The following is a 25341-nucleotide window of genomic DNA, read 5'->3' as shown; positions in this document are numbered from 1 at the left end:
TCATCTTGCATTTAATTCTGCCTTGACACCATCATTATGGCCTATGGCAGCAGGTAACAGCCACTTTCTCTAAACACAAGATTAACAACAACACAGAAATTAGTTTATTAATCTAGGCCTTTTTTCTAAAACTGAAGTGGATAATGAGAAAGCTTATAATTTCTGACTTACTGTAGCAGTACTGAAGAGTCATACTAATCTTATACAGATCCTTGAAGAGAGACGCAAGTGGACTTTTAGAACGAAATCGAACTCTTTGTTTACTGTGGATTTCACCTTTCATCTGCCCTTGTGTCTCCAAACTGATGCAGAGCCTTTGGGATGCTGTGCTGCAGGATGTGTCGGCGCTCACAGGCGGAGGCCTACTCCAGGAGCAGCAGGTGTACGGAAAAAAATCTTTAATGATCTGCAGCTCCATCTCCTGGATTCCTCATTCTCTCTGTTCTGCTTGAGGGACACCACAGTCACCGTGTGGTTTATGAGACGTGGGCTAACATTTAAATTCAAGGAGAATCATTAGCGTGCTGCGAGAACACCTGTGGCTCACTTTGCTCACTGCTCTTTATGGCGGTGGAGTGAGGCATTCCTTTACCTTCCCAGCCACACTCATGCTTCTTAGCTGACGTGTCTCAGTGGTTCAACATACCTGCATGCAACATAGGAACTGATTTACCAACCTGTGTTGCACCACCACCACATAGATGGTTTGGGGTCAGGCTTTGCCATGAGCTCCTTATATGCTTTTGTATGCCAGACTGTCATAAAATGGTGTGTGAGGCAAGACAGAAAAGGACCCAGATGTAAGACTCTCAGGCAGAACTAAACTCCACAATAATTTAAAAATCCCCAAAAAAGAATGTAAAAAAAAAAAAATCCCCAAACCTCCGACAAACTCAAAACTGACCATGACACAGACATAGCTGCCTTTAGATAAAAATTACACACTATATGAATGAAGACTCCATATCTAGTCTTCATCCTCACAGGGCTGGGTAATAACTAATAAAATGTCATCTAAGTTACACAATCAGAAAAAATAATGACATTTAGATTGACAAGAACTGCTTGATTAATCCCTGATTACGTGGTTAGATTCAGATTGATTCTGATTATGTTCCACTGTATATTGAAATTACTCCTTGAACTTTAATCATGCTAATAAAACCCATGCAGGCCACAGGTTGAACAATGCAAAGTCCATAACAGAAACTCCACAACCAGTCTGGTGGAACCAAACTAGAAAACTTGGAGTGCAATTTGTATTTTAGAGTAATCTGACTCACCCACAGTTCTGCAATAACATCTTTTATTAAAGACGCCATTAAACCAAACTTTAAAAAAAATCTGTCTGGCGGATGGCTGTCAGTTGGGTGGAGCCTGAGGAGAAATCTACAGCTTCATTGTTCTTGTGAAAAGGAAAGAACAATATCCCATCTCTTCTGTGTTTTGTTGCATTATGAAGGCACCATTTTCCTGCTGTTCTCTTTCGTCTGACATGGAGCAATGCACCTAACTCTGAATATTTAGTACAGCCTGAGGGTTACAGCTATGAAAACATCAATGCTGTCTGTTGGTGATGTCACAGCAGGAGCAAAGTGATGGGGACAAATTAGTAAAGAAGAAGAAGACTATAATTGTTTTGTTTGGCAATTCAAAGGTCAAAGGTCTGTGTTCCTTAAATGCCTAAATTGGATTTTTGAGTGCTTTGATAGCTGCGGCTCCACAGATTCAAGATTCGTTATTCGTCACATGCATAGTGATACAAGTACAACACACAGTCAAATGTGTCCTGAACTGCTCCTTTGACTGTGCAAGACATTATATTAAAAACAAGTACATTTAAATTAAAATTAAATCTGGAAATTTTAAATTTAAATCTGAAAAAAGTACAATGTGCGAACTTAATGTTAAAGTGCTTTGTGCCATATTAGCACAACAATGTATTGACAGAGCAATGAAAGCAGAGAAAACAAAGTGACCAGAGTAATGTAAGCAGAGTATTTTAACAGGATAATTAAACAGAGTAACCAGAGTAATATAAATAGTAGTGAAGCAGTATGATCAGTGAATCAGTGTGTGATGTAATAATAAATCAGATATGATATGAAACATGACAGTAAAAGTTCTGGGACGTGACAAGAATATGATATAATGTCCTGTTTCCGTCACTTTGGGTGATGTTATGAGGGAAGTGGGAGTGGGAGCTCCTCTTGAGTCTCTCTGTTTTTGCCCTGATAGTGTGGAAACTTCTGCCTGATTGCAGAAGTCGAAATAGTTCGTCACTGGGATGGGACGGGACCTGCACCTTGTCCCATGTGCACTGGCCACATGGGACAAGGGATCCAGAATTTAAAACACACATAGGGAAAATACAGCTAAATGACCAGAGCCATCCTGCAAACCATCTCAATCTGGCCTCTGATATCCTTAAAAACAAACCCCAGCATTAGGATGGAATGAAACATTATTTTAGTTGAGGTGAACAACTCTACATAATAACAAAACCACCTACAGGGAGCAGGTCAGGCCTCTCACAGGTTATTGCTATCACAATCATTTGGATTTAAACACTACAAAAACCAAGGAAATGATTGTGGACTTCAAGAAGTAGAGCAGGTAGATAGTTTTAGTTACCTTGGTGTTCACATTTAGGTTGACCTCATTTGAACCACGGATCTCCTGTCAGGTGGGGAAGGCCCAGCTGAGGCGTTTGCTTCCTGAGGAAGCTAAGACACGTTCACCTCCCTTGCTACCTGCTGAGCAGCTTCTATCATTCAACAGCAGAGAGCCTTCGGACCCTCTGCTGCGTGGTGTGGTTCGCCAGCTGCATAGCTGGTGAGGGCAGGTGGTGGTCAGCGCGACACCCTGACTCCAGTGGAAAGCCAGGTGTATAATAATGGATCACACCCACCCGGACATCACTGATTCTTTGCCCTGCTCTCTGGGGAAAGATTCAGATTAATCAAATTCAGCAGTTTAAACGAATCAGCCTCTTATCAGTAAAAAGCACATTCTGTTTGATTCTATTCTATAATAGGTTGGAGCTGCTACATCACTCATTTCCACCTGTGTGTGTTTTCTGTGATGAGCTACACTGAAAGCTTACACAGAATTTAACCCAGTGAAGCCCGAACCATTAAATAATTACCAGAAAATTCAATTAAAAAAGCAAAAAACAAAAAACGGGAGTGCTTATTTAAGAAATCCACACAAATATACTAAATAGACATCCGAAATATAAATACATATATAAAAAATATATCAATTTGCATATATGAGTTTGTCATTTTATCATAAATTAAAAATCCTATCTTTTTAGCTACACCTGGCAATCATGCAGTTTATTGCTCACATAAAAACTGCAAAAACCCATGTATGTGGGTAGTTTTTCTAACAAAAAATCCTTGGTTTTTAAACAAGGACGTATTTGAATGTAAAATCCATAGTTTAGCATAATTCAACACCAGGTGCACCATATTTTAATTCAGTTATTAGAAGTGTCTTTGCTAAAGTAAAGATGTTCCTGGATTCATTCAAGTTTTGAGGTTCAAATCAGTCAAAAATAAGAATAGAATAGAATAGAATAATCCTTTAATTGTCCCACAAAGGGAAATTTGGTTGTAACAGCAGCCAAAAACACACATATACAAACAAACAGTACACAGGACACAGAACAGAAACATACACAATTTTTCTTACATAAGAAGGTAATCCATCGTGTCCCTGCTGCTTTCGGCCTGAATGCTTACTTAACTGACCTTCCTCAGTCAGCTTTGCACTCGTTCACATGGTTCTCCTGCAGTTTGTTCAGAGAGTTTGTTTCCTCGCCTCATGGCAGATCTTCTCCCTCGCAGCCGAGAAAGCCTTCACTTTTCCGATGAGAAGGCACTTTATTTAAAAACCTAAATATTAGGTTTTGTGTGAAGTCATAGAAAGAAAAAAAACTCAATGACATTCCTGCAGGCGCTGCGTTACTTAAGAGAAGGAAACAGGTCCTGTGTTAACTATAAAACGTTTGGCATTTATTTAAAGTGAACCATCAGCAAACTGAGGCTACTGCTGGTTAATCTTTTTCACAGATAAAGTATTACCACAGATAAAGAGCCTTTCATCTGGCGATTATTTCTTACTCTCAGCTCCAGGGTTGTGCAGTTGTCTGTGGATATTAGAAAGTTGCTTGAATACAGAAAACTAATTATTTGAAAGCAGCTGTCTAAGGTTTTTTTTTTTCTTTCATTTTCTATACTTTCGTCTGCCTGCATCTTTCACCCCAATCAAAAACACAAGTATGGTGTTTTATGGTGGGATGGTTTAAAGTTTAACTACTCTGTGACAATCACACATCGAGACCTTGAGTGAGCCTTTTACCGTTCAACTCCTGCAGACCGTGGCACAGCGTGCAGCCTGCTGCTGAGACCCCGAGAGGAACTGAAGTAAGAGAGGTCATTGATTCATATCTGTGAAAGCAAAATGTTCAATTTAAATTGAAGAAAGGGGCCGTTTTCAGTTTATTGAAGTTATTTTGTGTGTGAGGTGTGAAAACAGACGACAGCTTTGTATAACTAGTCAGTTTATACTGATGTGCACTAATATTAAATGTGCTGCGCAGCTATTAATTTGCTTTCCCGTCACATTCTCTGGTTTTATTCGTGTAGTGAAGCTTTGCAGGCTACAATTTCCAAGACGTTTTTTCAGGGAAGTATTAGAAATGGATTCTCTTAGGGCTCTTACTGTGGTTATGTTAATATTACACAACGTTGGAAATCTTGTGCCTCAGACTTATCAAATCTACAAATCTTTTCCTCAAACTGGCATTGCTGACCTGGATCAAATGGGAATACATGATGAGCGTAGCTGTATAATGATGACTAAATTTCTAAATTATTTACCCAAGCCACTGGACATGATATATATTTTTAGTTTTCTCTCTGCTGAATTAATTTCATCTACAACCTCTTTATGTAGCTGGTACAGGTGCGAGCAGTCGTGTTTGGTTTCACATTGCACAAAGTATTTAAACATGTATTGTATGTCTGTCAGAGGATGTATAATCTCAGTGTTTTGCATGTTCCTGCTGCTTTGTTTTAGCTCAACATTGCAACTTTTAAAATACAAGCCAAGTCTTCTGAGGTATTAAAGAAATTATTTGTTGTGTTTGAGGTATAAAAATGAAAAAGAAGACAATAATTGTGGCACTGACAATACTGCTGCTGGCAGCAGCTGCTACTTTTGTGGGCGTCTACTTTGGTGTGGGGAGAAGGGAGACAAAAAGTGAGAGGGGGTACTCTAAGGCAGCTGTGGCAGCAGACGCTGGACCATGTTCAGAGATCGGCAGGTAAGATCTGTCCACAAGATACTTCGGAGGATCTTAACTGTAAAACTTCCAGCACCTTCCCTTCCCACTTTGTCCCCTTTTTATTTCAAACCTCAGGGACATGCTGAAGAGAGGGGGCTCTGCAGTAGATGCTGCTATAGCTGCTTTTTTGTGTGTTGGACTGATGAATGCTCATAGTATGGGTATCGGAGGAGGACTTTTCTTCACCATCTATAATGCAATGACTGGTACACCTGCCGTCTTAAATGCATTTTACTTCAAATACTCTGTTCTTATACTTTCCCACTAACACAACAAACCCATAAAGCTTCCACTTCATTGGGCCCCTAAATGCTTTTCCTGACCTGCACAGGGAGAGTTGAGACCATTGATGCCAGGGAGACGGCACCACGCAACGCAACAGAAAACATGTTTGGGAACAGTACAGATCTATCCCAGAAAGGTAATGTTTAACCAGCACTATCTGACATGGCAACAAACTGAGGGAAGCTGATGACTTTGTGATTGTGATGGAGAAAAGGGTGATCAGTGTCAGAGAGTGTAATTTCTTAAAGATTTGCTTGTGAAATAAATAATTAAACAATCATTTAGATTAAAAATTATTTTAAAAAACCTCTAAAGAACTTCAGTGCACCAAAATAAAATCTTTAAGACTTCCTTGTGCCTGATCCTCATTGTTATTAGGAGGGTTGGCGATTGCTGTGCCAGGGGAGATTCGAGGTTACCAGATGGCACACCAGCGACATGGAAAACTGCCTTGGAAAGACTTGTTTATGCCAAGCATTGAACTTGCAGAGAAAGGATTTCCTTTGGGAAAGGCACTTGCCTCAGCTTTGTCTAGTAATAAGCAAACCATCATGCAGGACCCAACCTTGTGGTGAGAAGAAGGGAACTATCCCTATAAAAACTGTGACATTATTTAGACAGTGACTAAATCCATTGTAAATCATCTTCTCTTCTTTCAGTCAAGTTTTTTGCGGGGAGAAAAGCGACGTCCTAAAAGAAAATGAAACCGTTAAATTTACCAAGCTCGCGGAAACCTATAGAAAAATAGCCGAAGAGGGTCCTGATGCTTTTTACAAGGGAGAATTGGCTCAGAAGCTTGTGGCAGATATCCAGGCAGCAGGTACTATTTTTATTTTACAAAGTATAGTTTTTAACACTAATAAGCAGACATTTTAATTGAACGGGAAAACAGATGAGTTGGAGTCACATATATAGAAATTCACCAGCACTTAACATCAGGACTGAACTGATTTGAGTCTGGCAGCAAACGTTCAGTTCTCCTGTGCTGATAGTCGCAGCTATCTTCCCAGTTTTGAGATTTACAGTCAAAGGGTTAGACTTATGAGAACAGCAGTTTCTGCAATTAAAATCATGTTTCTGTACCTAGAAAACCCCATATACGCAGTTTCCATAAAAAGTCTTTATATTTAGTCTTTAAATAGCTACATACACCTCTATGCACATCTAATTTTCACGATAAAGAGGATTTGTGCAACGCAGCAGTTCTGTCCAAGTGTGCGTTCACAGTGTTTGTCAATCTGTTTAGGCGGCATCATCACAATGGAGGATCTGCAGGATTATACGCCTGTCTTGGATGAGAACCCTCTAAGGGTGAACGTGGGGGAGTACACCATGGTTGTTCCCAATGCCCCCGCTAGCGGCCCTGTGCTCTCGCTGATATTAAACATCTTGAATGGTAAGCCTTGATGCTTTGTCCAAAAAAACATCCCGAGTGGGAGAGAATAAGCTTTTATGTGAGCTGCCTTCACACTACCAGTCAGTCTTTCAGAAAAGACTCAACAAGCTGATCTACTGTGCACTAAATCTCTTCAGTCTCACTTCAATAAAAAGCACCTTTGACTTATTGCTACCTAAGAGCAGCTGGAATGATGGGATAAAGCACAGATCTACCTTTGGGATGATTTTCAGTGAACTATCATATAGATATGGGATAACTATGCCAAAATTAAATTAGTGCTCCAGGTTGAAAGTGTGGGGCCCATTTGGATTAAAAGAGCTTTAATTTTATTGAAGTAGTGAAGATCCAAAGATAATTGTCTGTTTTACATCTGTGATGCTATTTCCATGCTCCACTTTGTGCAGCATGGACTGTTGGCAATGTGATATATAAATAAAGTTGACCTTGACCTTGTTGGTTGGGGAATGCTATACTATCTAAAATATTAGCCTGGGAGGACACTGTCTCCCTGCTTCAGTAACTTTTTAGGTCAGAGACAGTCTCTTCTTCTAACGATTAGATCCCAAATCTTCCTTTAAAGATATTAATCTTTCCTTTCCTTTCCTTTCCTTTCCTTTCCTTTCCTTTCCTTTCCTCACTATTTCCGCCCTGCCTCCCACACACTCACATTAATCTCACTATTTCATCTCTAATTGGACAGAGTTGAATGGTGGAGGCTTCGCGCACACACACACACACACACACACACACACACACACACACACACACACACACACACACACACACACACACACACACACACACACATTTCACTGTCCAAAAACTTCCATCCGGCTGATTTACTGTGACTCCTGCCGCTGTCAGCTGAAACCCATCAGACCCAGACTCTGGCTCTCTCAGCCATCTCCCTGTTTCCTCATGTGGCTGTCAGCTCTGGTCTGATTGCAGCTCCCTTTTAGACTAAATGAAAAGCACAGGAACAGCCTGCATTTTGTGTCTCATTTCCTACCTGAACAACCATTTGTGGGTAAGGCTGTGCTTTAAATGAAATGGTACTTATTGTTGTATTTTCTGCAGGCTACAACTTCACCTCAGATAGCGTGGCAAGCACTGAGAAAAAGATCCTAACCTACCACCGCATGGTGGAGGCCTATCGTTTCGCTTACGCAAAGAGAACCATGCTCGGAGATCGGAAGTTTCTCAACATCACAGGTGTAAGGTTATAGATTATACAATTATTAAAGGAGTTTTTGACATCACTTCTATAATGAAACAAATCAAACAAATTTTAAAAAAACAATTGAAATTAATCCAAATTTGATGTTAGTCCTCCATGAGAGTCATTGTTCGACACTGTTTGAAAAGAGAAAAACAAAATTACCCTGCATATTCTGATTAGGCTAGAATCTTTAAAACCTGAGGACAGAATAATAGGAAACCTTTTTAGGTTTTGCATGTGTATAATTATAATATTTCTCCCCCAAAGCTCATCCAGAATATGACTTCACAATTGTATGCCGATGCCCTCCGTGAAAAGATTACCGATGAAACCACACATCACATGAACTACTACGAGCCAGAGTTTTATCTGCCTGAAAACTACGGGACCTCGCACCTCTCGGTAGTAGCTGAAGATGGAAGTGCTGTGGCTGCCACCAGCACTATCAACCTATAGTACGACTTCCTAACTGACACTTCATGAAGTTAATCACTCATGTGTGTACAACTTATGTGATTTCTTACTGGTTATTGGGTTTGTTTTTTGCAGTTTGGGCTCCAAAGTTATGTCAGCATCAACAGGGATCATTCTCAACAATGAGATGGACGACTTCAGCTCGCCTGATATCACAAACAGCTTCGGTGTGCCTCCTTCACCGAACAACTTCATCAGGCCAGGTAAGGTTATGGCCACCACGCTCGTACAGACTGAGAACACACATAAGAGGGCCTTAAAACCAGCGACTCTGCAAGACAGATGAGCTTTTTAATGACAGAGTGATTAAAAGTCATGCAGATGTCAGCCTGGTTATTGACGGTTACTGAATAATATCTTGTGTGCATGCACATGAATCTGCTCTGACTCAGACATTCAGAAAGTAATTATTATCAACATATCATTTTAAAAAGGGAAACGGCCAATGTCTTCAATGTGTCCAACAATCCTTTTTGACAAAAGCAACAAAGTGAAGATGGTGGTCGGAGGTTCAGGAGGAACAAAAATCACCACCTCTGTTGCTCAGGTAAAATGCGTACCGATACCTATGTAAAACACTCATTTCTACTCGTTAAATGTAGAAACTAATTAATAACTTGGTTTCTATTTAATACTTATTAGGTGATTCTAAACACCCTGTTCTTCAACTATGATCTGAAAGAAGCTGTGTTAGATCCAAGGGTCCACAACCAGCTGAGTCCTAACATCACTGTAGCGGAGCCTGGCTTTGACAAAGTGAGTGTCACAAGCAGTAAACAACAACTGGGCGGTGGTGTGGTGTGCAGGGAAACTATGTTTTATTCACAACCCTAAGAAACACTGTATAAACCAAAGTCATGACTAGAACTGGGAACACTGTTTCATCTTTAGCTTCATGGGTAAAAACAGCGTAACAATAAGGGAGGAAATGGTTGTACTAGGGTTATGCTAATGGTCTAATTTGTGGCATTTCACCTCTGTTCACAAAATTGAACAAGACACCAGACCAGGACTCTCTGAGTGTTCATAACATGTGTGTTAATTCATGGTGAGAAGTTTAGAGGCTAGGCTGGAGCAGACTAGAACAATTATAAAAGGCTGGAACAAAGCTGATATTTACTGAGTTTATAATCTGGGGATGTGGTGGAGCTGAAAACTGGACTGCAAGCAGAAACAATTACAGATGATTTCATGATTCTAGAGCCATACTTCTGTAATCAGGTTACACAGAGAGGAGAAGAAGGGAGAGAGAAAGAGAAAACTGAAAACAAGAACAGTTTTAGGTGATATATTTGTACATCACAAATACAATGCTTGACAAATTTATGTTTTTCTGGTGTAAATTTACTACCACAGCTACTCTGAATTAGCAGTATTGGTAATTACAAAATTTCTCTGTTTCTGTTACAGTTAATCCACCAATCATAACGATATTTTAATGCAAAAATATAAGTATTGCTGTTCTGAATTTTCTAATTCAGTTTGACTAAAAAGCAAAAAAAAAAAAAAATGTAGCACACTTTTTTTTTTATTGGCACCAGTTTACAATTATGAATTTCCATACCTGAAAAGAAAAAAATGTTTCAGTAATAGAGTTTTATGCTTGGTTCATTTCAAACTTCCACCCCCTTTAAATTCTGCATCTGTTTTTTTCTAACAGCAGACACTGACTTCCTGGTCCAAAGATCGTTCATGTTTTATATTCTTATTCTTACATAGTTAACTTGGTTGCACCATTACATGTGGGGTGATTGCTGACCAGCACTCCAGTTCTCTTATTAAAAGTGCTCTTTACAAGTACAGTTTACAAGTACTGTGCAATGCAAAAAGTATTAAAATAATCCTCTCTACTCTCATGCAAAAACAGCAGTGTTAATGGACAAACACTGAACAGACAACCCCTCCCCACATGTCTACATGGCACGCCTAGTCAGTCATGTTTTTGTGCTTAGAGTCTGTCTTCACTCATGCTTTGGTTTCCAGGATGTCCTGGATGGTTTGGCAAGGAAGAACCATGAGACAGAACTCCTCACATCGACGGGAGCCGTGGTGCAGGCAGTACTGTGTCATGATGACAAGGTGTATGCTCAGTCCGATCCACGCAAGGGGGGGTATGCAGCAGGATACTGAAGTTATAAACACACCTATGATTATGGAGAGATACTGTAGTTTTGTGAACCTTGACACCAGTGGGACAACCTCAAAGATTAGAAAGTTGATAAAGATTCAGCCAACATGGGCGTTTGTCTTGGGCACCAGTTGTTTTGTACTGATTGTACAAAACAACTAGTACCAGCTGAACAAGCCTTTAACCATTACAAGCTATACTTTAACACTGAGTGCCTTGGCTGAACCTTCTTAACTTCACATCATTCTAATGATCACATCAATCTAGTGAATAAAATCTTTTAAAAAATATATCTTTTGGTATTTGTGAATACAGATTAGTAGATGTGTAAAGCAGTTTCCTGCGATTGTTTTGACACATGGCATCCACAAAACTGAGATCTGCTACTGTCATAAGAAACTGCAACACCTCGGGATCAAACATTTTCAAACACTGCACATAACAACATCCAGGAATCCCAAGTTCATCGGCTTTTAATGACCTCATAAAAACATTACAGCTGTTGCCGTCCATCTTCACCTTTCATTCAGCTAAAGTTACATAATAAGTTAAATACATAACAGTGTTAGATTAGATATATAGAAATAAATAGATTTGCTATGAGTGACTGGATCACATGTAATAGAACCAATGTTTCAAAACAAAGCTGGGACTTGTTCTCTGGACCTACCATATATTTATTGAAAAATAAATAAATTGCAACTTTTGAAGCGCAGAGCTGTGTAGTTTGGCTATTTCCATCTTGTTCTCTCTTTTAATTTTTTTTATATCACTACTTGGATCATTAACTATGTTTACAACGTTAAACCATGACTCCATCTTGGTGTTTTGACACCAGATCTAATAAGTGAAGGATGGAACTGACAAAGACTGTGCACTCTTGTCACTCAACAACTCGTTGCACAACATTCAGCCCAGTAGCTTACCCTGTTATATAGTTTATCAGACTAGAGCTGGGACCATAATTTACCAAATGAACATAATCCTGTATTGAATTTAGGTTGTGAATCTAGCGACTGACACCATCAAGTGTTTTCTGAGGTCATAAATCAAGTGCAGGGCCAGGTCAAGGTGTTATGGGGCCCTAAGCAGAATTTTATTAGGTGCCTGAACACATCACCTACCCCCCACATGGCACCATTAATTATTAACCATTCTCCTCATTTAATTGTTAATTGTGCATCTAAGACAACCATTACCATGGTGTACTACCGTGCAGGAAAGCAGTAAAATAAACCAGCAGACAAAAGTTACACAAATAAAGTTAACAATTTTTATTGACTTTGTACAAAAGGGCAAAACAATTACAATTTAACATAAGCCTAAATATTTTTTATTACATAAAAAACAAGGGCAAAAAACAACCAAGTTTAATACAAACGTATGTAGGAAAACTTAATGTGATGCGTTCAAAATGAGGCAATGCAAGCCACAAACAAAATGAGACAACCTGTCAATACAGGATAGCCCATTAATATGTGACTAGCACTTCCTTAGTTCAGACAGCCATGGCAACGTTTCAGCCTAATCAGTAACAAGTCATATTTACAGTTTAACTTGTGTAGCAAGAGTCTAACTCTGACCATCTCAGACTAAATCTAAAACATAATTCATTAGTCAAATCAATGAGATTAATGGGAAACAATCCCGGCAGCTACAATATTTATCATATTAAAGTTGAATCTCCCACTTTCAAAAGGGATAAACAATATAGTCCAAGGCCAGGGATAGCTATGCCACAAATCAGCTACACCCCACAGGCTGATAACCTCAACAGGGATCAGCTGTTGTTCTCCCATCCTGTACAGAGTAGTCCAGCAACCACTCCAGGCTCAGCAAGACAATTTTCTGCATGTGAGTGCAATCAAATACACCTGTCATCAATGAACCCAACCCAATTGCAGCCATTGTGAAACACAAAACCACTCCCAAATTAGTGCTCATTTCCTTGCATCAAATATTGAGGTGCCTCGATGGTGCGAGTACCATTCATATAACGATGAATGTTATTCAGCAACATCAGACGTGATGACCAGATCTGTTTGTAAGGCTGTGAACAGACTAGTGAGCTAAAGATAAAGTTTCCAGCCATGATTTCTGTGGTTTCCACACAACGTAAACTAACCTCGTCATGCACTGAGTGAAATGAAGGCCACTTTCATGCCTCTATTTAACTAACATCACGGTCAGTGAGTGTTTATGATACCAGACTGTAATTACTCATGGAAACATCCTTTTTCTGCTACTTTTTTCCTTCCTCTGTTTTTCTCTTTTTCACTTTTCACCCCCAGAGGAATAAATCACTTTTGTCATGATCTACTTACAGACAGTTACAGTAAACATGACCCCAGCTGTAACACTGGCAGTGGAAATCTTTGCTTTTTTCTTCTTCCCAGAATTTCATCTCTGCTTATTGCAGATGATGTAGTTCAGCAGTTCACACGCACTGGAGCAGTTTGCGGCCAAGAGTGATGCGGCGGGAACAAGAATTAGCACCTCCAAGTCTGATGCCATGGTCCTCAGCCAGGGAAGGGTGGAGTGCTCACTCTGGGTCAGTGATGAGATGCTGCCACAAGTGAGGGGAGAGGGGAGCAAGTGATTGACAGACGGACTGGGGCGGCATCTGCAGTGATGCACGCACTGTACTGGTCCATCGTGGTAAAAAGAGAGAGGAGCATGTCGATTTACGTCCCTACCTTATAGTCACGAGCTCTGGACAGTGACTGAAAGAACGAGACTGCAGATAGAAGTGGTGTAAATGAGCTTTCTCTGAAGTGTGGCTGACATCTTTCTTAGTGATAGGCTGAAGAGTTTAGACATTTGAAAGGGGCTCAGAGTAGAGCTGCTGCGCCTCTGTGTCGACAGGGTAAATGATTAGTAATGGCAAATGACACCTTTGTACTCCAACTGACCACTTTACATGACTTGCCGACTCATACAAGCACTTCTTTCTATGCTTTATCTACATAAGTGCTTTCTATCTAACATTCAAACACACTCATATGCTGATGGATCCATCGGAGAGGAACTTGGGGCTAGCATCTTGCCCAAGGACATTCTGAGGTACTGTCTGAGTTGCGGCACCTATCCTTCAGGAGAATACTGCAAGTGCTACCTGTAGTGTATTGGTGAGCATACATGGATGCGAGTGTGCCATGACGTTAGCGGCAGCACACAACGTGACCAACGTGGCAGGTATACTGATGTCTTTAGGATGACTTATGAGGACACTGAACAAGTTCAAAGGGCCTATACTCCTGTAAGGTAACACATAGCTTCAAACATTTAAAAGACAAATTCATCTCTATCCTCTCTTCTCACAAAGGGACCAAAACTTGCCAACTTGTATAAGTGAAAACTGCTTTTGGAGCCAGCCTGTAACTGTAACTTGCTTGTACTTGTTTCTCTGCATGCAAACATATTGACTACCACTAGCTTACAGCTTCAGTACAGCGGAGGTGAGGTCTTTAACTTTCATTAAACTACAATGGGCACACAAAGCAGGCTAATATCCCCATTCTGACAGTTACAGTTACATCAGAAAAAATGTTTGGCCGCTGAAATATTCCCGCTCCTGGAACAAACCTCGGACGCAGTGCTATTTTTCACAACGTTGCTCAAGGCTGGATAAAAGCCAGTGGTTTTATTTTACATAAATAAAGCCAAATGTCTCCTGCAGGGGGAAATAGGGGGAGAACTACCTGCCGAGAGGTATGATTTAATGTCTGTGTGCGCGTAGTTATTAAAGTGAGACTCATTCGCATTGCAAAATCCATGTTGATGCTCGAATTCTTTGATGTAAGCCTCAGAGAGAAGATCATTTTTCACAAAGATATCTTCCTACACATACAGGCTCTTACTGAACCTGACCTAATTTATGTTTTTTTTTGTTTTTACATATTTTAAAAGAAAAGAAGAAAAGAACAAAAATAGAAGAACTATAAAAAATGTGTAGATGACTGTACTGTGGCGAGTAAGACAGTGCTACGGTTTTTTGTTTCGTTTTTTCCACTCCAGATATTCCACGTACATTTTATGTTTTACCTGAACAGTTGGTCTTGATTGTTATATAATGTTATGATGTAATGACCTCTCGCCTGAGATTTGAGATGTGTATTTTTGACTTTTATTGCTCTCTGTTATCTGGTGTTTGGGCACTCTCTCACCTGTGAACCATTACCATCCATTGGCGGTTTTGCCAGTAGTGGCAGGAGCAGGTGTAGAGTTACAGTAATTGGGGGGAAAGTGCAATCCCACCATGTGTGCCAATATTACATTTAACATACCACAATTTTATTTGAATTCACAATTATTTTATTTTTATTATCCTGAGCTGCTACCTCCTGTGCTTACAGCTGCTCTGAGAAGAAGCTGCAAAAAATTAAAAATAAATAAAAAATCTAAAAATTTTCCTTCAGGGCCCAATTAAGCAAAGTCTCACTTCCACATATGATTAAATTCAAAGTTATGCAACTCAGACCAATTGACTAACCCTCTAGGCTAGGAAAGAAAAAAATCCCAATTCTCTGTGTATATCAGAGTCTACGTGTAGTTTTAATTTGACTCATTGCCTCGAATGGCATTGTGACAAATGCATATAATGACACAGAAACTGACATAATAAAAGCATCAAACTACTGTTAAGATAATTTGCCTCATCAAAGGACTTTGTGAGCGAAAGTGTGCTGAATCATCACAGGATTATTTAACCGCTCCGCTCTGAGAGAGAAAGACTATTTCTGCACCCTTTAAAGTGATGGCTCACTTTAAGTGGTTGTTATTTATACAAAGAGGGCAAGATCGTGGCACTAAAGTCGTGAAGTTGCAACTTATCCAGATTAACTCATTTGTCATACAACAAAAGACAGTGGTGCTTCACACGGAGTAAAATTTGCATGTTCTCATAACTCTCATCTAGAGCCTCAAAGGAGAACGGAGCAGAATCCACTTAAGAAATCATTACTAATTCATAAGTTTCTCTGCTGAAATGTATCTCATTACTGCTTTCTTTGTTCCACTGCTGCTCTGTATAAACGCACAAGGCAAAAGGGGAAAGCACCAAATAGAATTATTCCCATCATACTGTACTAACAACCAGGAATATGTGTTTAAAGAAAGAGTTTGTGGTTTAGAAGGATTTTTATTACAAACAATACAAAATATGTTCATAAAACATAAAAAACCAAAATATTCAAGGTGTGTTAAAATATATAAAGTACATTTTTGGGGGAGGCTTTTTTTTGGATTAGGTTATTTCACATAGAGTAACACATTTAAGGTCACAGTAAAAGTTCCTTGTTGAGGAAGCTGCCAGGATGTCACTTTAAAAAGGTTATATGGCTCATCTTGAGTTAATATTTCTTACAAAGAATTACATGTTTCAATAACTGATTTAGCAGACACACTCAGTGCACATTTCTCCAACAGTGCATGAAATCAAATACGAGCACCTTTGTGGCTGGAGTGATCATTTGTGTATCCGTTGGTCAGATATTAACATTTCAGTTTAGCTCCCTACTCTTGCTGAGCACACGTAGGCAAAACTAAAAGTAGCTGTGACGAGGCAGGCGGCCCGCGCGGTCGACCAAAAGCAGTTTTCAAACAGTCAGTGTGGCCGGCTGAATTTTGTAACATTGGTTTTTGACAAACCAATAAAAGTCATCGTCCTCTTTGACTACTGTCATCAAGGCTAGTGCCATAAAAACGAACAAGTGCGTATGTACTTAAGACGGAGCATTTCAAACATTCACAACACTTCAGAGACCGCTTTCCTAGCTGAACATTGTCCTGAACTTTCTGTAGCTGTGCATGCTACACACAGCGACTGTATTTTCTTATCTCATTGTTTTTAGAAACATACAGAAACTTGTCAACGCCCGCTGAAGGTAGAAAGGTTGACACATGGATGAAAGCAAAGTTCACTGGAAACGGTGTGTCACATATATTACATCATCTCAGGGCACTTTCCTGCAATAGCTCAATGGTGCTCGACTGGAAACAAACTCCACCTGTGTGTGCCTATTTCCTAATATCTACATAGATGTAGTTGATGAATAGAAATTTAAACACCCTTATATTTATATATTTAGTGCAGATTTCACCTCAACATAAATTGGGTTTCTATAGCCTGGAGTGATTGGATTTGAAGCAATTATAAATTGGAGTTATCCTCTAAGGTGAGTAGTTTCCTGATTGGTCCAGTTGGATGGAGCCACAGCACCTTTTGTTCACCTTTTATTTGTCAGTGTTTCCGCACATATGGTTACTTTTAATGCTGAAGGGTCAGTTAGTCTAAAGGGCAGAGATAAGTGGAAAGGTCACGCATCCTTGTGGTCAGTATCCAGCTGACATTCCCATCTTCCTGCTGTCAGACACAGCAGCAATACAGTTGTTCTCCTTTTCCACAGCATTGACCACATTGAGAAAGTATTGCCAGTTCCCGGTTTTGTGTTTAAGCTGTTCCTTTAAGCTTTTTGACACAGACTGAGGGTACACAACACACACACAGACAAAACATTAATACTACTTATCCTTAAGAGATTACAGAAAAATTAAATCTGCCTTTGTAGGATTATGGACCGCTAATCTTCTTCAGAATCCATTATTACAGATGATTTTTTTCTGATAGACAGTCTAGTGAATTTGAATATCATTAATGGATAGCAAGGATAAAGGGAAGTACTTCACCTCATCAAAACCAGGTTCAAAATTTACGTCGTTCTTTGAGTCGATGAAGATTATGCGCTCAGTAATGGCATCTTTCAAGCTCATCCCCAGCCACTGGTGATTTATTATAGACTGCAAGGATAAAAGAACTGTGAGTAAACAAACAAAGAAGTATACAAACAAGGAAACAAATAGAGTTTTTAATTATTGAATTACCAAGGCCATTGCCGGCGTAATCAGGCTTCCTCCCGATCCACCAATTATAAGAAGACCTCCAGACTTTGACTCCAGTATCACTGGACTCATTGAGGATGGAGGTCGTTCGCCTACGTAAAAATAAAACATCAGATGGAAATCAGACTCGGTGATGAGATCGTGAAACGTCTGTAATTTAGTTGTCGTATATAACTTCACCTGCCCTCAGTGTGTCTGCTCTCCCGCAAAAGTCAGCCAGCTCATTGTTGAGGATGATGCCTGTACGTGGAGAGTAAATCATTCCTCCAAATCTACAGAACAAAGGGTACTCAGTCAGCTGAGGGGATGATGGGTACACCCAACATTAGTATGTTTCCTATAACACAACTCTTCCTGCTCACACTTGGTTTATGGTGCTTGTGGCAGAGACGGCCAGGCCATCTTCATCCAGGACAGACACGTGTGTCGTCCCAATGTGATCTGAAGAAGGTGCGACGTTGTAGTAAGAGTTGTCATGGGTCATGTTTGAAGAAATCATCTTCCTGATGCGATCAATGAAGGTGGGATCAATCAAGTGCTCTGCACACTAAAAGGAGAGCATCATTAAACATTTCCAAGATATCCCAGATATTACTGGTTTGAGATGTAGAAACCCCATCCTAAAAGTTGGGATGCTTTATAAAATGTTTCGAAAGACACATTGAAAGTGTCATAAACCCACATTTTGTTCACAGCAGAACACATGTCAAATGTTTAAAGTGAGAAAATCTACTATTATTAAAAAAAGAAAGAGGTAATTTAGAAATTGATGTCAGCAACACGTCTCAAAAACGTTGAGAGAGGGCCGTGTTTACCACTTCTTCTTTTATCAACAGTCTGCAAACATCTGGAACTGAGGAGACCAGCTGCTGGGCTCCTCAGTTCATCTGTACCTTCTGTAGATGGATTGTTTTCATTTCCATCAATCAATGCAAAGTCCCTTCATTCTTAACATATTATAGATATTCATCTTGAGTTTTTTGAGCAGTGAATATAAATAATATAATAAAATATAAAATACATGAAACAATACATAATATATACCTAGACTTTAGAATTCAATTTCTTGCCCTTGTATTAAAAATGTCCCCAGTTCCAATAAGAAAAAAGATATTTCAGATCCCAACCTTGCCGTTATTAAACTTTGGATCACAAATGCTCTTCTTCTGTCCATTAGCAAATTTAACTGCCTCTATAAAATGATGGTACATCTCAATCTTCTTGTCACCAACCAGAGAGTTTGGCGTCAGCGAGAACCCTGCAGAAAAGACAGTGATAATGTTTTTAAGCTTTTGTGAGCTAAGAACTGTTTAACTGTTTCTTTAAATTGAAATTTCATCCAGCTGTTACAGCGGAAAAAGAAAATCACACAAAACACGACACCTTCCATGAGTTTGAGAATGAAGGCAAGCAGGGCGCCTCCAGCAGGGGGTGGAGGGATGTAGAGTTTAGCATCTCCCAAAGGAACAGTCCAAGCATCTTGGACCTGCACCTGGAATGACCTCAAATCCTCTATAGTCAAGGTCCCACCTGAGACAGACACACAGAACGTATATAACAAACTTTGCCCTAAATTAGATTAAATTTTTTTCATAACACTGAGTAAAAGTCATTTTTCCATTCCATTTAATTCCTTTTCAAACACAAACCCTCAGGCTGCTAATGCTGACATTGCACCAACCTGCAGCTGTTATGTCTTGGATTAAGTCATGCCCTATCTTGCCAGTGTAGAAATCCTCTGCTCCTTTCTCTGCAATGGTTTCCATGGTTTCTGCAAGTTTGGAAAACTTTACGATTTCGCCTGTGCTCAGAACAGTTTTGTTCTTGTGGCAAAAAATTTCACTGTAAAAAAGAAAAGAAAACACAAACTAAGCAAAAAGGAGAGCAGAGAAAAAGAGACAGAGAGCTGTCAAAACCAAAAACTGATGAAGGGTCAAAGCACTACACCCCGTGCATCCTAACAACATTGCACAGCTAAACCACTTCTGCAAAGAAGAATGGATCGAGATCGCCCTGTGTGGGATCTGCAGCTATTAGAAATCTTTGCTTTAGGACTAAGTAACTCTTTTTCTACTTCTTATTTATTACCTAATCCTACCAGGATTATAAATGTTCAGATATAAAGATGGAAATTTTAAAAAAATTACTTCTTAGTCCACTGAGATGAAGTGCTTGTTTAAACTTGTGACAAAAATGGAGACCATCTAATTTTTGGGCAGACAGAGAAGACGGTTTGTTAGACTCACTGCAGTATAAACTGAAGCCAGGTTGATTAGTGGCACGCTGCATTGATTGAATAGGAAATTAACACAGCGCAGTCACAGTTCAGGGAAATATTCTTCAGTGGAACTGATAGCTGACAGTTTATCAAGTCCCTTTTAGTTATTTTTCTTGTGCTCTTAGGTCTCAGAAAATTCAGAATATTAAACTAAATAGAAAAAACAACAATCTAAGCACAACAGAGGAGCCAGGAAGTTGAGGGAGATTCAGACAAGACCAGACAAAAACTCACTAAATACATAACACGGAATATGGGATTGAAACAAAATTACAGAAACCACACTTTAACTTTAAACAGGAAGTAAACTGAAGGACACAGCACAAAGCTGATAATTAAAAGAAAACAAAAACAAAACTGGATCATAAAGTCGGTGGCTCTGTTTGGAAGAACTGATTGCACTTTGGCATTAGAAGCAGCCATTTTCATTCTTGCACCCAAAATGTCCTTTTCACTGGTCTTGATTAGAAAAACATTTTCAGTTTAAAAGCTGATTAGACGAGGCATTTCTAACTCTGAAAAGAGAGCTCCAGAAAAATGGCTAATCACCATATTTGTTACCACATTAGATCTTGAATGCATTAGGAATGCAACATGCTGATCAAATGGCGCTGACGTGAATGCCCTGAAAGCACTGCTGAGGCAGCATATATCACTGAGACCCAAATCAAAAGAAACTCTGGATAAACAAGACTCGTCATTGACCCTAGAGCCGAGTGTGTGCCTCAACCACCCACACGCACAAAATTGTACTCAATCCATCAACCCTCTTACAGATTGAGACACTGACAAACACAAAGATAATCATTCCCTTTCAGCAAACACACCTTTTTAAATGACTGACTCAGCTAAAATCTACCCCGAGGGCAGTGAGTCGAAGCAGGTTTGCCTCTGATCATCTAAGCAGTGCTCCATAATTTTACCTATTAGTTTAAAAGCTTTCTGAGATTACCTTACAGTAGAATTGGGTCACTTGGTGTTTACTACAATTTTTTTTTTATCTTCAATCTCACAGGAATCCAGATTTGCACCTGACAGTGATGCACTTTTTAAAGATCCAAGTGCAATAGGTTTTCTAATCACCACTTATTTTCCTCTGATTCCCTTCGCTATCGTAAACATTAAAAAACTCTGTTTGTGCACACACTTTTGGCCCGGCATCCAAAAAGGAAATGCAATCTTTCAGGTATTCCCCATGATACCTGAGTCCTGGCTGCGTCTCACAAACATTTTTTGGATGAAGGTTAATGCTACCTTTGTCTCTGAGCTGGTAAATCCTGGTCCTGAGTCACGTTAAGAAAAACAATGTGCACTCTTATGTCATTAAAAATAACAATGCTTCACTGAGAACAATGAGCGTGGTGCCTGGCCTAAACTATTACGCAATGTGTAAAGTTAAATTCTCTTTGAGATGTTACATAAAACTATCACAAAATTAGTATAACCAGGGATTTACAGGAGAGGCCTTCGCTCCAGGATTTCTGCAGTGACAGCTGCATGAAATAGGCTCCAGCTAGGATTACAAATGCTTTTAGTTCATTGGTGCCATCAAACATGTGATTTAAAACACAATTTTTTCTTTGCAAGCATTATTAATAAAAAAAAATATCTTAAGTCACAGAGGAGTAATTGAAAAGCTGTACCAGAGAGACGATGTTTGTATGTTTCTTTTCACAAAGGACACGATTTTTCCCAGATAGGGTGACAGAGGGATGCCCTCCCTAGCCAGTTTAATTGTTGGTTCAAAAAGCCTGGCCCAGGGCAGCTTCCCGTACTGTTCGTGAATTGCCTCATAGCCTCGCAGCTCTCCGGGAACGCCGACCCACTGGCTGCCTTCAATGTAAAAATGAGAAAAGTAGTGCAGGTAAATTAGACTAATGGTGGAAAACTGTTTGCAAAATATGACAAAATGTTAATTGATAAGGAAGATCTAACCTTACCAGCACAACTAGAGCACTAACAACTTAAGCTACAATCACTGTATAAACAATACATAGTGATACTAAGTACATAAGTGGATAAAAACGGCATCTTTTAAAATTAAATAAATGAATTTCTGTAAAGTGAGAAACCACAAGGACAAAATCTGTAACTGGATATTGATAAGTGCTGTAAATCTACCTACCTGTGGAAAAACTGAAGAAAGTGGGACACTCCTTTAACAGGTTCTGTCTGAATGACTGTGGGACAGTTTCTCTGAAGTTGTAGACTTTAATGTTGCCTTAAAATAGATGAGAAATCCAATTGGTTGGTCTAATCAATCACTGCTGTGGAGAAATACAATTTACGAAACACGTATCAGTAGAGGACTTACCTTTCTTATCTCTTATAGTTATTATAGAGCCCCCTCCAATCCCCATGCTCTGAGGATTGACCACAGATGTGCACAGAAGAGCTGCAATGGCGCCATCTACTGCTGATCCACCCTGCTGAAGCATATTCCTGGAAGAGGGTTTAATTTTATTTATGGGAAATGTGTAAACACTCATTGCACACGCTCCGACTTACACGTGGCTTTAATTATTGAACCTGGTGTTTGAGTACTTGAAGATGCCACAGTACGGTGACGGCTGCCAGTGGGCATGTTCGAACCACATCCTGCTGTTTGAGGTTGACCTCAGGTGACATACCAGGAAGTCGCTGACCATAGTGGTGTTCTTTCTTTTCTTTCTCTTCTTTTTTTTATTTGACTCATAAGGTAACCTGGCTCTAAAAAAAGAAATGTAACTCACATTTCTCACTCGGATTATCTAAGTTAGCTGTGACATAAACAACTTAATCCTGACTGGACCGTATTTGAATAGCCCTGAATGGGCCCTTTCACCAGTAGCCTGGCGTGGGATCAAGTGTAGTCACTGAGCTACAAGAGGAAGCACTGTTGGGAATGTTTTGCTTCTGATGGTCAGTGAATAAGGTCTGACCGAATGAGTGATTATCTTACAAATCTGTGAGCATAAGTAACACAGAGCAGGCAACCAAAGGAGCTTTACAATGAAACATGAGTTGGGAAAAATTGGGGATGTTCACGGGGTGGGGGAGCTGAAAGAATTTTGGAGGTTTGAAAACTCAAACTGAAACTTGATAGCTCATCTGTCCGCAGTGAGTGTTGGTGCACACACAGACATATAAAGAGCTCTATTTGCTGCCCATCTACTGTAGAAGAACAAGGTCAGTATGATTAAACAACAAAAAGCTGATGTGTTTCAGGTTTCTTTGATTACTTGAAGTTGTGTCCTGTTGGCACAGTGCCCGGTGGTTTTACCTGCCTGAACAAATTTAGTGTGTTGGCTTTGAAGTGGGAAATGAACCCTCTTTAAACTTTGGCAGAGAACAGACAGAGATATATCTATCTGCAGGAAGCAGGAAAGGGTATGCTCACATCTAGTCGGGTGGGATGGGGGGGACAATAAAATAATCTGCTGAGCTTTATTTGCAGTTACTGTGTTGATTGATTAATGGCTTGCTCACTGCAGAACAAATAACTCAACCACAGAGTGCATTAGAGAAACAGCTCAGACCTTCACTGCCCAGTCAGAAAAGCTAATATCAGTTACTGAGTTTTTCTTTTACAGTTACAAGCACAAGTACTGAGGTACAGTGTGCTGCATGCTTACTGATCTGCAGGTCTTATCTCTGTTCTTCACTGCCTATTAAATCTCTTAAACAGCTTATCACATTGCTCAGTTCAGCTTTTTTCTTTAGAGTTGGAAGGTCCAGTCTAATAGTTCTGTCAAACAGTATTGTGAATTGTTGCCATGCAGCACTGGGTAAGCGCTACAGGTCAGTTAATTTGTGAAGCACCCTGAGGGTAGAAAGTTGCAGTGGTATGCATTGTTTGAGCTTCTGACTGTGAGGCTGGAGTTGTTTTGCTGCTACTAGTGAGTAGTTTTGGTTTGGCGATAGAGGTGTTTTTCTTCTGTTTAACCATCTCCTCCAAGTTGTACAGTCTATTTTTTAAAATTTTTATTTATTTATTTATTTTCTTTACTGTTGGCTGACAGATTGCTGAGTGGGACAAGGTGCACACTGGCTCCTCATGGAGTGCCAGCTGGGTTCAGAAGGAAGCATGCACAGTCTTACTGAATATAACATGAACGAAAGCATGCTTAAAATGAAAATACTGTATCTAAGATCTATAAACACACACACACACACACACACACACACACACACACACACACACACACACACACACACAATAAAATCATAATTAAAAACCTCCTTACTATTTCTAAAAAGAATTAGTATAAAAGACAAAATCCAGTCGAATTCAATACTTTCTTTTTCTTCCAGCTTTAGCTTTCCACTATAGAGAGGACTTTAATAGACAAAAACGTACCTGCCAATCTCCGAGCAAATCTGAGAGTCTGCGGCCACCGCCGCTTGCTTGAAGCTGCCGCTGGAACATCTTACGCCCAGAAACGAGGTGAAGCACAGGCACAAGAGCGTAACGATGCAAATAAAACCGATCAAAATAAAGCACCACAGCACCCAGGGCTTATATTTGGCCATTTTGACTTTCTGAGGGGAAAACCTTGCGCCGAAGGAACTTGTTCTTGCTGCCACTAAGTGTGCGCGAGGTCTGCCCAATGATCCAGACGTGGATTACCTCCCTCCCTGCCTCCACCAGCCTCTTTTAAAGAAATGGCTAAACTGAAACTGAAGATAGGACCGGATGAGTAGTACAATGACTACAGCATGCCACTAAACCTTAATTGTCCTTCTTATATCATGTTAAAATCTCACGAGGGACTTAGCTGTGATTTCCAGGGTGATTTCCATTCGACTCATTGACGTCAATGTCGATAAATGATCTAAAGATGCGACGTTAAAAATAAATTTGTACCCTCTCACTCTCTAAAGCATCCCACCCTGACCCTCAGTGTGTGAAAAACTAGTTTCCTGCTGTCAGACATCCACCACACTGTCTGATGTGAACTCTGTGTCAGCGACCCAGCTGTGACACTGGGGTATTTAAAGAGAGATATCGCAGATGCTGAACTCATCTGCATTAAGACCACAGCAGGCTCCCACTTGTTATTTTAATTGCGCCATCGTAACTGACCTCTGGATGGTAAGACATTGTAAGACAAATTAAACAGCAACACAGAACAACTCCGTGCGTAAAACCTGTAATGGTTTTACGCAAGAGGAGTCTACAAGAAAAAGTGAACCGAGGGGCGCACAGACTGTGAGACAGGAAATAGGACACATAGATTAATAAGAAAAATAGATTAGTAAGAAAAACCCTGCACCAAAAAACACACAAAACCCCCCAAAACAAAACAAAAACCAACCAACC

The 25341-nt window shown here is 39.8% G+C and overlaps 3 protein-coding genes across 4 annotated transcripts in view; 1 reads left to right on the top strand and 2 right to left on the bottom strand.

The window, feature by feature from the left end:
- lrrc75bb (leucine rich repeat containing 75Bb) overlaps positions 1-4223 on the bottom strand; it is a 45529-nt gene extending 41306 nt beyond the window's left edge. Inside the window, exons 1-2 of one of the 2 annotated variants that reach the window (XM_085279509.1) lie at positions 3700-4223; positions 2635-2941 (exon numbers count right to left, since the gene is read on the bottom strand). The gene's annotated coding sequence lies outside the window, so the exon portion shown is untranslated. The remainder of the gene's footprint in view (positions 1-2634; positions 2942-3699) is intronic. The other variant, XM_085279508.1, reaches the window with a different exon arrangement.
- Positions 4172-11151, top strand: ggt1b (gamma-glutamyltransferase 1b). Its single transcript, XM_085279507.1, has 13 exons — positions 4172-4433; positions 5161-5335; positions 5432-5562; positions 5688-5777; positions 6020-6212; positions 6301-6461; positions 6888-7037; positions 8118-8254; positions 8527-8714; positions 8809-8936; positions 9168-9280; positions 9376-9489; positions 10717-11151. The coding sequence occupies exons 2-13, from the start codon at positions 5169-5171 to the stop codon at positions 10861-10863; spliced, it is 1719 nt and encodes a 572-aa protein (XP_085135633.1). The 5' UTR covers positions 4172-4433; positions 5161-5168; the 3' UTR covers positions 10864-11151.
- Positions 11152-15834: 4683 nt separating this feature from the next.
- ggt5b (gamma-glutamyltransferase 5b) lies at positions 15835-24948 on the bottom strand. Its single transcript, XM_085279504.1, has 12 exons — positions 24379-24948; positions 22354-22481; positions 22165-22260; positions 21683-21872; positions 19443-19603; positions 19145-19291; positions 18889-19019; positions 18124-18308; positions 17942-18033; positions 17744-17853; positions 17549-17659; positions 15835-17344 (listed from the first exon to the last, which is right to left on the bottom strand). Exons 1-12 carry the CDS (start codon positions 24549-24551, stop codon positions 17195-17197), a joined length of 1674 nt encoding a protein of 557 aa, XP_085135630.1. The 5' UTR covers positions 24552-24948; the 3' UTR covers positions 15835-17194.
- Between the last annotated feature and the right edge of the window lie 393 nt (positions 24949-25341).

This window comes from Mchenga conophoros, linkage group LG7, assembly GCF_057382185.1.
Source record: "Mchenga conophoros isolate Kocher_MC1m ecotype Shallow Benthic linkage group LG7, M_conophoros_male_GT1.1, whole genome shotgun sequence".
NCBI classification, from domain to species: domain Eukaryota; kingdom Metazoa; phylum Chordata; class Actinopteri; order Cichliformes; family Cichlidae; genus Mchenga; species Mchenga conophoros.
Note: the sequence above shows the minus strand (reverse complement) of the source record. Positions and strands in the feature narration are given on the sequence as shown.

Excerpts from the sequence above, each read along its gene's own strand:
- ggt1b (XM_085279507.1), top strand. The coding sequence starts at position 5,169 with ATGAAAAAGAAGACAATAATTGTGGCACTGACAATACTGCTGCTGGCA. Across the intron at positions 6,213-6,300 it reads ATGCAGGACCCAACCTTGTG|TCAAGTTTTTTGCGGGGAGA; the intron begins GTGAGAAGAAGG and ends CTCTTCTTTCAG. Across the intron at positions 9,281-9,375 it reads TCACCACCTCTGTTGCTCAG|GTGATTCTAAACACCCTGTT; the intron begins GTAAAATGCGTA and ends AATACTTATTAG.
- ggt5b (XM_085279504.1), bottom strand. The coding sequence starts at position 24,551 with ATGGCCAAATATAAGCCCTGGGTGCTGTGGTGCTTTATTTTGATCGGT. Across the intron at positions 19,292-19,442 it reads CCAAGACATAACAGCTGCAG|GTGGGACCTTGACTATAGAG; the intron begins GTTGGTGCAATG and ends TGTCTGTCTCAG. Across the intron at positions 17,660-17,743 it reads TTACGCCGGCAATGGCCTTG|TCTATAATAAATCACCAGTG; the intron begins GTAATTCAATAA and ends TTATCCTTGCAG.